We start from the raw sequence: 11,650 nt of genomic DNA, 5'->3' as shown, positions 1-11,650 counted from the left end.
ATCCATAGATAGTTTTTTGGTGATACCCCAATCCTTCATGTCTCTCTTAACGGACTCCTCCCATGTCAACTTCGGTCTACCCCGACCTCTCTTGACATTCTCCGTACGTTTTATCCGTCCGCTATGCACTGGATCTTTTGGAGGCCTGTGTTGAATATGCCCAAACCATCTCAGACGATGTTGGACAAGCTTCTCTTCAATTGGTGCTACGCTAACTGTTGAACATGTCACCTTTTAGTCGGCCAACACTCAGGCCATACAGCATTGCGGGTCGAACCGCCGTCAGTTCACATCTTCATCAATACCCCCATCCTCCTGTAGCATTGGCCCCAAATATCGAAAGGTGTACTTCCGGGGCACCACCTGCCCACCAAGGCTAACCTCCACCTCCTCACACCTAGTAGTACTGCAACCGCACATCATGTACTCAGTTTTAGTTCTACTAAGCTTAAACCCTTTCGATTCCAAGGTTTGTCTCCATAACTCTAACTTCCTATTTACCCCCGTCTGACTATCGTCAACTAGCACCACATCGTCCGCAAAGAGCATACACCATGGGATATCTCCTTGTATATCCCTTGTGACCTCGTCCATCACCATGGCAAAAAGATAAGGGCTCAAAGTTGACCCCTGATGTAGTCCTATCTTAATCGGGAAGTCATCAGTGTCGACATCACTTGTTCGAACACTTGTCACAACATTATCGTACATGTCCTTGATGCGGGTAATGTACTTTGCTGGGACTTTGTGTTTCTCCAAGGCCCATCACATGACATTCCACGGTATCTTATCGTAGGCCTTCTCCAAGTCAATGAACACCATATGCAAGTCCTTCTTTTGCTCCCTGTATCTCTCCATAAGTTGTCGAACCAAGCAAATGGCTTCCATCGTCGATCTCCCAGGCATGAAACCAAACTGATTTTTGGATCATGCTTGTCAATCTTCTTAAGCGGTTCTCAAGAATAAGATGCACTAAGAGAATATAAGTGCAATTGTATCATGACACATTAGTAGTTGAGATCCTATACATCCCTGTTCATTGTGGTGAGCTAACCTTGGCAAAGGGAGCATGCATGCAACTCATTATGCAAAAATAACCTATAAGAATAGCCTGCACCAGCGAGAGTGGATTTTTGGAACGCGGGCGTATTGGAGGACCTTATTTTAAATACTTTAATAATCACATTCATTTTTTAAAAAAATTCCGAAAAGAATTCTACATGATCATATGGATGTATATTACATATGTGTAAAGTTTGGCGATGAAATAAGTAAACATGTGAGCTATACAAAAATGACAAAATGATGATTTCCAAATAGTGAATAATACATGCACTATTCATCTTTCCAGAGTCCTGATTTTGTCATTTTCGTGTGACTCACATGGTCACTTATACCAGCATCAAATTTTGCACATGTGTAATATACATCCATATAAACATGTTGATTTATTTTCATAATTTTTTGAAACTTCAAAATAGCATTTTGGCATTATTCAAAATATAGGGCTCCAATGCACCCGTGCTCCAAAGTGACTTTTTGCTGCACCAATGTACTATATCTTGAGAAAAGGAACTCCTTGGTCATCACCGAACATGCCCCAAAAGGATAATTTTAGATTTAATTTCTTGTTGCTTCCATCAACTAATCAAATCCTGCTACCAATAATAAAATAATAATTCTGCTATTACAAAAATTACTAACAATTCATAAACTGGTTATTTCTCTACTCTGGTCTCAGATTTTAAGCTATATCTGTTTCAGAACATTAGTTATTGCAATCTTAGAACGAACATAAACTGCTCCTCATCATCCATAATAAGTGAAAGTTTTGGAGAAATCATACAAAAGTAAATGTCAGTATAGCCTTGTCAACTGGATGTTGCTTATGTGTCATGAATCTTTGTTATTTGTATCGATTAAATAGTGAATAAATAACAAATCCGAAAGATCATAGTAAATAAAGTAATTTAAAGGAAGCATATATCATGAAAAAGGTGATTAGGATTCCATCCGAGGCTTCCAACTATAGGCATCTCCCCTTTTTCTCAAACATACACTACAACCAAAAAGATGAAATGGTAGATGGAAACAACGATTAAATGCAGAACATGATGAAATAATTAAGCTTGCATGGCATATTTGTGTCTGAACTAAGAACAATTTCCTGAAGAAATATACTTGCTATTTGGTAACAATAGTTGATGGTTTCATCATAGAGACAATAGCTAATGGCTTCATTGGAGGACAACCGACTTTGGACAAAAATATGATTGAAATTCAAAATCATGGACGTCTTCACTTAAGAGGGAAACAAAAATCAGAGGAAGAGAACTGGAAATTAAGTGGTTGTATAGGGAGATGTATATGCATGACTCATATAATCGAGATAGAAATTCAAATAGAAAGAAATCACGTGCATGCTTCATTTAATAGATATACTATATGAACACTAACTCAAGCAAACATACAATGTCCAAAAGGTTTAAAAAATAAGCAACTTCGATAATGGACAAAGCAATCATTGGGTCAGATCTAGGAGTTAACTCTCATCTAGAGTATATAAATATCAATGGAATCAGTATGAGTAAATAATAGCCACTTTACGTGGTAAGAAAATGCATATCTGCATGCAATCTGTGGAGTAAAGCATCAGCAATTCCCATGACTCAACTTCTAATGCACTATTGATGTTTCACGTGCAGGGTACTAACATGGTAGTATGAAGCCATCATCTTTCATCCATCCAAGGTATCCTAGTGTGCTACCAATTAAAAAATAAACAGAAGTAATCTTGTGAACTGGTCAGGGAAAGAAGGAATATTTTTTTTCTGACATGCGAACTACCTGTGTGGTGGCTTAGAGGATGTGCATGTGGAGGAGAGGCAACTACTGCTCCTAGATATAAGTTTTTTTTCGAAACAGAGGCAAAAGATTTGCATCATCTATTAAATAAGAAGAGAATATAGTTTGTTACAAGGGCACACTTCTACACGGCATGCAGGAATAGTCACACAAAATAATGTTCCCTAATTTCATAGCTCTGGCGGTGATCCAATGGTTTGCCTCGCAGATGATGTTGTTTAGCAAGATTGGTGGTGCAGTGCTCTTGCTTCGGACCATTTGGAACAAGCAGAATGCTCCTAGATATAAGTGAGGGTGACATGGAAGGACGGCTTCAATATTTTTGTTCAGATGGTACGGATCAACCTCATTTATCAGATATTTGGTGACGAATTTAATGGCTTGTAGAATACAGTAGGGGTTCAATCAGATAATTAGTGGGCTGCACCTGCACCAGGAAACGCGTGATGCAGCCCCGACGTGATGAGAAGCTCATATGGCCAGTACGTCCTCACGTCTGTTGTGCAGCCATGGGAAACAATGGATGAGGGTATTGCTTGTACGTACGTCAGCGTGCATCTTCTCTCATAATAGAATCGCTAGCTTTAGCTAGCTATCCTCGTGAACCCGTGCTTCTCAGGGTAACCAATCTATCTGTGCGTGGGTCACTGGTAGAAAATGGGCCTTTAGTCCCGGTTCGCAAAGGCCTTTAGTCCCGGCTATGCAACCGGGACTAAATATGCGCGACTACAGACCCCCCCCCCTTAGTCGCGCCTCTTACGAACCGCGACTAAAGGCTTTAGTCCCGGTTCTCGTGGCTAACCGGGACTAAAGGCCCGTCCACGTGGGCGCCAGGGGTCCGTCGGGGCGGAGGACCTTTAGTCCCGGTTCTCGTGGCTAACCGGGACTAAAGGCCTCCTCCGCAGGTTTAGGGTTTTAGCCCCCCTAAACCTGGTTTCTTTGCGAATTTTTTTAATTTTTTTTATTTTCAAATTTCTGAATTATTTTAACCTCTAATCTCTAATCACCACCCCTCATCACTGCTCAATTTATCCTCTAATCTCTAATCACCCCTCATCATTCCAAATCATCTAACTTCCCGGACGGTCACCCATCCTCTCACTACTCCAGCCTGAGCACGCTTAACTTCCGGGTTCTATTCTCCCTCGTTTCCAAGTCTGCACTTGTTGTTTTCCTGACAATAGTAGGATGTCAATTCTATTAACCCTCAGGAATTTAGCTTGAGCACGAAGTGACACATTTCACTGTTTGAGTTTGAAACTATTGTTTTAAAAAACAATAATTATTTAATAACACTAATATTTCTGGAATAATTAGTTGGACCATTGTTTGACCACTGTTTGACCAAAGTTTGACCGGATTTGACCAAAGTTAAAAAAATCTGAAATAATTATTTAGTAACACTAATATTCTAGAATAATTAGTTTGACCATTGTTTGACCACAGTTTGACCACAATTTGAAATTTTTTGAATTTTTTTGCCTCTCCAGATCTTAAAAGCCCCGTATCTTTTTTTCTGTTAGGTTTTTGAGGATTTTGAAAATGTTTAACAAGGTTCCCCCGGTTAAATTCGGATGTAACTTTTCGAGTAGATGATTTTTCATATAAAAAACTTTTTCATCCGAGTTCGTATGCAAAAGTTATGCCCATTTTAAGAAATTCCAGAGAGATTTTGCAAATAAAGTCGAAATTCATATTTGTTAATTTTCCCAACAACTAGACCACATATAACATGGGAAACTTTTTTTTTGACATTTCCATCATTTTCTTTTGTTTTTTCTAAAACTGAAAAGGCGATCCGGGGGGGTGGTAGAGTTTGAAAATGAAGCCTCAAATCCCGAAGGCCATTAGTCGCGACCTTTAGTCCCGGTTGGTCTGGCCAACCGCGACTAAAGGCCTTCGGGCCAGCCTGAGGACCTTTAGTCCCGGTTGGCCAGGCCAACCGGGACTAAAGCCCCTCCCATCCGCCAGCTGTCGACCGAGCGCGCTGGGCCCAGATAGTTGGTCGCGGGTCTCCTCCCGAACCGCGACTAAAGACCCCTTTGGTCGCGGTTCGATTATTTTGAAGACTAATGGGGGCGTATGGAAGCCTCTTTTTCTACTAGTGGGTGTTAATGATACTGTGCCAAAAAGTACAGGATCATACATCTCGTCGGAAATATAGGGCGTTTTCGCGGCAAAGGAACCTGCATCGCTTAGCTTCTGAGGAGAATGGATGGCTGCACAGTCGAGTTTGCCACACAGCCCACGGAGGCAAGCCGCCCACTTGCATCCCGTCGTTGTTGCCAAGCTGATGCACGCCACCGCCTCCATCGTCAAACACTCAGGGATACTGATATTAGATAGCTAGCATCCGCTGATCAATCTCCAACCCTGGGCACTATATACATATCAACATGCATATGCAACACGGTCTCCCTGCTCTCGTGGAACCTGGCCACCGGCGACTCTGTGCAGCTCCCACATTGCACGCCCATATACAGCATCAACGGCCTCAGCTGCTACTTGTTTTCTTGGATGAGACTTGGATCGTGGTTTTATTCATGAAAGAAAAGAGGAGGAGCTACCATGTATTCTGGTTATGGAAGCATGTTTTTTTTAATAAATAGATGATAGGAGAGGACCGTGGTGATGGTCTTTTTTTTTTAGGAAAAGTGCTGATGGTCCCCGTTTCTTGTGAGAAAAGGTCTCTTATAACGTTGTTAGTTTTTTCTTTTGAGATTGCGACTCTTATGACGTTTTTGTGAAGGAAAATATTGATATTTTTTCCTGATGTTATTAGTGTGCACGCTGTGTCGGTTTATTGATCTTTTTTTCCTGATCTTAATTAGTGTATATGCATATAAGATCAGCTTCTCGTGGTCAATCTCCTTGATGATGTTTTCCTCACTCACCTGTTCTATTTTTATTTAGCTAGCTAGTGTACATATAAGTTCGATCTGAAAATAATATGGTAAATTCTTATACATTTTTGTTCTATTTACTTCATTTGTACCTAACTACGATAAGTAAATTCAGCACTCATTTTTTAACAGGTTGCATGTGCCTTTAAAAAAAAGATGTGATCACTTTGATGTCCATCCTCTTGGTATACTGGGTATGCACACCGTTCACTACTTATATTCCTCAAGGAATTTCATGCTGAAAAGAGAAAACAAAATAGCACAACAATTGGTGCGGATGTTATCCTTTTTTCTGTTTCATGTATAATTGTGTCATATATTTTCTCTAGATAGTTGTTGTTCCCTACTTATGTAATCAAAGTGGAGCTGTAATCACGTAGGAGCTCATCCCTCTACATTGACTCTACATATATCTTTGTCTTGGTCGTTGATTGTCTTGGTCGCCTGATGGACCTCGCTCAGCAGCTCAACGTCCTCTCGCCCCTCAGCAAGATGACCATCAAGCATAGGGCCTGCATTTACGCAGACGATGTTATCATCTTCATCAAACCTTTATTGCTGGACATCAATGCTGTTTCGCAGATCATGGATCTCTTTGGTAAAGCTACAGGCCTATGCACCAATATGGCCAAAAGTAAAATTCTTCCAATCAGATGTGATGGTATTGATCTCACCTCTCTACAAGTTGCTATTGGTTGTCAGATTGCTAGCTTCCCATGTCCTTATTCGGGGATGCCCCTCTTGGATAAGCGTCTGAAATTGACTGATGTCCAAGAGCTCCTGGATAAGTTTTTTTTTTTGCTTGGAAGTGCTCTCCACGTACGCCGTGTGGTAGTTCCTGGATAAGCTCATCAAGAAAATTGTTGCATGGAAGGCTTGTTGGATCTCCTCCTCTGGGGGTTGGTTCTTGTTCGCTTCGTATTATCGGCCATGCTCATATTTTTGCTTCTTGCCATGGAGCAACCATAGTGGGTTATCAAGCAGATTGACAAACTGCAGTGTGCTTTCCTTTGGGCAGGAGTTGATGCTATCACTGGCGGTAAGTGCTTGGTGCGATGGTCGCAGGTTTGCTCGCCAGTGCAGTTTGGTGGGCTCGGTATCCCTTGTGTTCACAAACAAGGTATTGCTCTAAAAGCGAGGTGGTTGTGGCTCAATCATAGAGGAACTGACAAGCTATGGCATGATCTTCCGATTCCTGTCGATAAGGAAGTCAAGGCTCTGTTTGTTGCTAGTACTTGTTTCATCTTGGGTTATGGCAAATCAGTTTCCTTTTGGCATGACCACTGATTGAATGGGGAGGCTCCTGCATTTGTCTTCCCAAATCTTTATAAACACAGCAAGAAGAGGAAGATCATTGTTAATGAGGGCCTCACCAACCGTAAATGGATTTCTTCGATAAAGCACAACCCGGACGTTGATGTTCTTCCTAAATTTATCAGCCTTTGGCACCACACTCAAGTAATTTTGCTATCTGAAAGGGAGGATGTTCTAAGCTGGAAATGGACTCCTGATGGGAAGTACTATGCTAACTCTGATTATTTGTATCAGTTCTGGGGAAGGGTTAAGTTCCCTTATTTTAGGGAAACAGCAGGACTCTGCTGCGTATTTTAATTAATTTTTAAAAAGTAATAGAAAGTCTTCAGGAAAGAAAAGAAAGAAATAAAAACATACAAATACAAATAAATAAATAATATATCTAGTTTACTAGATTACAACAATTACAGTCTGGCTTAACGAAAATCTTTCACCTAGTCATGAAAGCCACTGTATTCATGCCTTTTCGCTCTGTAGATGATCCACTTGAGCTCTTCTTTAAATTTTGTCCTGCAATGATACACACTTGTTGGGATCACCGCTGCGGTGGCGGCCTCTGGTTTAGTGGGCGCCGTCACTCCAGAACACCCAGGCCCTGATCTAAGGTTTGGCCGGCCGAGCTCAGTGTAGTCCGCCTACTTCTGTGCATCCGTGCCAAAAAAAAATAAGAAACCCTTTATGATATATTTTTCTTGCGGGGGTAATTTCGTTTATTTTTGTTCAAAATCGGCTCATTTTCGTTCAAGAACACAAAATATGGATGGTGCTCTTCGTCCGGAATTTCCGTTAAAGCCGAATTGCGTCAATTTCATTCTGGGGCGGTATATTTTCCGAAATCCAAAACCTTAGGCGGGGAAGACGGCGGTATTGCTCCTTAATGGAGTAATATTTTTAGATTCTTTTAATTTATGGAGTATGGATGGCGTACGTGCTCCTGTCCTGTGTACGTGTACCATTCGTAGTACTAGTTGGTTGATAAGATGGCATGTACAATGGTTGATAAAATGGTCTTATCTTAAGTCTTGCATGTAATTTAGAGATGATAGAAATATTTGTCTACAATGGGTCATCTCTTAGCCTTATCCTCAATAACTAGTTATTTCTAAAAACATGGTGAGACATATTATGCTAAGAGATCATCTCTTGTCTTCTCTTAAATAAGAAAAGACTAGCCTTTTCTTATGAGTTCTCTCTCCTCCACCTTATCTTTTATCCTACGTGGCATTCTTAAGATAGCATCATTGTACATGTCCTAAGGTACGTTGGTGAAAACAAGGAAAGAGAGGGGTTTTGGTCGGAACGGTTGTTGGCCGAGTGCCGACGACGAGAACTTCCGGCGACGGCGAGACGATGACGATGGAGTGCTTTCCGAAGGAACAAGCTGTACGAGCTCCGAAGCAAGCAGGCTAGCAGGTGGATCGATTCTTCTGCTCCCGTACACAATACACGTGAAGCTGGACGTGCACGCCGTCCAAGTTCAGCCCGGAGACTGAGACTGCGAGGGAGAGCCGCTGCGGCCGTTCGCTCGGCCTACGGTTCAACCAGAAATCGGGTGACCTCTACGTGGCCGACGCATACAAGGGGCTGATGCGGGTTGCGCCGGGCGGCGGGGAGGCCACCGTGTTGGTCAACCAGGTTGACGGTTTTCCTCTGCGCTTCACCAACGGTGTTGACGTCGATCAAGTTACGGGTCAGGTCTACTTCACCGACAGCTCGATGAACTATCAAAGGTCGCAGCATGAGATGGTCACTCGCACTGGGGACTCGACGGGCCGCCTCATGAGGTACGACCCACGGACATCCGATGTCACGGTGCTCCAGGCGGGCATGACGTACCCCAACGGCGTCGCGCTCAGCGCCGACCGCACTCACCTCGTGGTCGCATCTACCGGACCATGCAAGCTGATGAGGCATTGGATCAAAGGGGTCAACGCAGGCACATCGGAGCCTTTTGCCGACCTGCCCGGCTATCCAGATAACGTGAGGCCCGACACCAAAGGAGGCTATTGGGTGGCGTTACACCGCGAGAAGAATGAGTTACCCTTTGGTCGTGATAGTCATCGTCTCGCTGTCAGGGTCGGTAACGATGGGAAGATAGTCGAGGAGATGAGAGGGCCAAAGAAGGTGAGGCCCACCGAGATTATGGAGAGAGCAAATGGCAAAATCTACTTGGGTTCGGTAGAGCTTCCTTATGTCGGCGTTGTTAAGCGCAAGTAGAGAACTATTGTAGTAGATGCATATAGGATGCCTTTTAGTTTCTTGCTCTTACCACTAAATGTAATTTTTCAATTTATTTTTGTTTTCGTCGGATGGACTATTGTAATACACATTTTCTATCAGCAAATCATTATTTGTTCTTTCCTCCATATTTACGTGCATAAAAGCTAAATTCTATCCATATAAGAGCCAGCCTGCATGCTATTGCTAGCGAGAGAGCAGGGACGCACCATGCACTCGTGGATTGTTCCCTTCACGTAAACACGCAAAGTCAATGAATTTGCTCTTTATTCCTGCTGTAGAATTCTAGAACCACATATATGCAGTGCAATTCACACATACACATATGCCCTCAAAGTTTTTGTATGTTAAGACACTATATTATTTTTGACAAGAAACAATGGTTATACTTAGACGTGTACTGTGACGGCACTCCTCCCAATGGTTGCTACGTAGAAGTGTAGTATTGTACATTGGGGTGTGGCCCGTCACTAGGCATGTAAAAATATTTGTTCTCTCATTTTATCAATGCATCGAGACAAAAGCTTTTGTGTTTTATCAAAAATAATATAGTGTCTTGGCATACAAAAACTTTCAGGGCATATGTGTATGTGTGAATTGCATTGCATATATGTGGTTCTAAAATTCTACAACAGAAACCGCCAAGAATAAAAGAAGTTCAGACGTAATGAACAAATTCGTTGAGATGGGTTTATTTTTTGTATCTATTAAAATAGGTTATGTTGTATCTTATGCCCTGCAAAATTTCATTTAAAATATGAGCACTTTTTAACTATGCAAAATATACGAGATTATAAGTTTATAGTTTAATGTGTCATTCACATATATGTTTTTTGTGCAGACCACAAGTTGTCATATTTTTTTATAGTTTTCTTTGCATGCACACGATGTATGCTAAACTACATCCATTTTGTGTTCATTTGTACGTTTGAATTGCACTGCATGTACGCACGTGCAACTCCTTTCTTCCTCTGATATAATCACCTGAACAGCTAATGGTCTCCAAATGGGCGCCGTTTGATTGGCATCCAAGGGTACAGGATCGAAGCATATTAATTTATGACGAAAAATACACCAGCTGGTCGTATAATTAATCTCGTCGCCTAGCCTAGCTGTGACCTCATGTCTGTCTACTACCTTCCATTTTCGTTCAATCCACACAGCGTTCCCTTTCACTTGTAGCTGCCCGGCCGCCATTTAAAGCCAACCCATCCCGGCCTCCGCAAGCTAGCCTGCCCTCCCAACAACCCTAGCCGCAAAATGGAACCCCAGCTCCCTGTTGCAGCCGCCGCCACCAACGCTCCTGCAGCCGCGCCGGAGATTGGCCGGTCGTTCATCGCCTGCCCCGAGGATTCCGGCCAAAAACGGTGGGTACACTATATGAAATTACGCATGCATATAGCTATATCTTTTACGGATTAGATATATTTTATTTTTTTTCTTGTTGCTAGATCAAAAGCATATGCATGGACGGAATGAATCTCTAATCTCTTGTTTTCCAAGTTTCAAAAGCATGCATCCAGGAAATGAATCTCTAAACTCTAGTGGGGTATTCTCCTGATTTGTTAGATTAATGTACTCCAATCTCTTGATTTGCTGCGTATGCACCTCAATGGATGAGCTGGACAGCCTAGACTGGGAAATCGTCTTCGCCGACCTGCTGCTACCCAAGGTGGCGGAGATGGTATTGGCCTCCGACGTAAAGGACTACATGGCGCTGAGAGGTGTGTGCAAGCCGTGGAGGGCCGCCACTGCCGACCCGAAGCTAGTGGGCATGGACCCGCGCTTCTACCCATGGCAATGGGAGATGACGAAAGGGGATGAGCGCACCGATCACAAGGCCAGGTTCGTAAACCATCTCACCAGCGCCTCCATCGAGCTCAACATCCCTCGGAAGTACGGGGACGTCGTCGCCAGCGCCGAGGGCCTCCTGGTGCTCTTAGCCTCAGGGTGTGATATGCGGCTGTTCAACCCGGTGACCGGGGCCGTCGCTGACCTGCCCAACGTCTTCCTCGAGAGCCCACCCTGGGCGATCGAGTGGAACGCGGCAGGAATGGTCTACAACGACGGCGAGGCTGATCCCACCGTGGTGCTGTATGTGACGGTGGGGTCGTTCAGGGAAGTAATCATGCACGCAAAGCCTGGCGACGTCAGGTGGCAGATCGTGGATCCTTCGCCGGCGCTGTCAGAGTCCGGGCTCTTCGTGCGCGGCCAGTTCTTCCTGCCAACCCTAGAAGGGAACGTGCTCAGATATGCGCTCCGACCGCAGCCTTACTTCGTGTGCGTGGCTAGGCAGCACGCTTGCCACAGGCTTAGTAACAACTCGTTCA

General features: G+C 43.3%; 1 protein-coding gene across 1 annotated transcript; it reads left to right on the top strand.

Moving 5' to 3' along the window:
- The first annotated feature begins 8,798 nt into the window (after nucleotides 1-8,798).
- On the top strand, nucleotides 8,799-9,299 carry LOC109733130 (protein STRICTOSIDINE SYNTHASE-LIKE 10-like). The gene has a single exon (XM_020292326.3). It carries the CDS (start codon nucleotides 8,799-8,801, stop codon nucleotides 9,297-9,299), a length of 501 nt encoding a protein of 166 aa, XP_020147915.3.
- Nucleotides 9,300-11,650: the final 2,351 nt, after the last annotated feature.

This window comes from Aegilops tauschii, chromosome 3, assembly GCF_002575655.3.
Source record: "Aegilops tauschii subsp. strangulata cultivar AL8/78 chromosome 3, Aet v6.0, whole genome shotgun sequence".
Classification (NCBI taxonomy): Eukaryota; Viridiplantae; Streptophyta; class Magnoliopsida; order Poales; family Poaceae; genus Aegilops; species Aegilops tauschii.
This window is presented reverse-complemented; position numbering and strand designations above follow the sequence as displayed.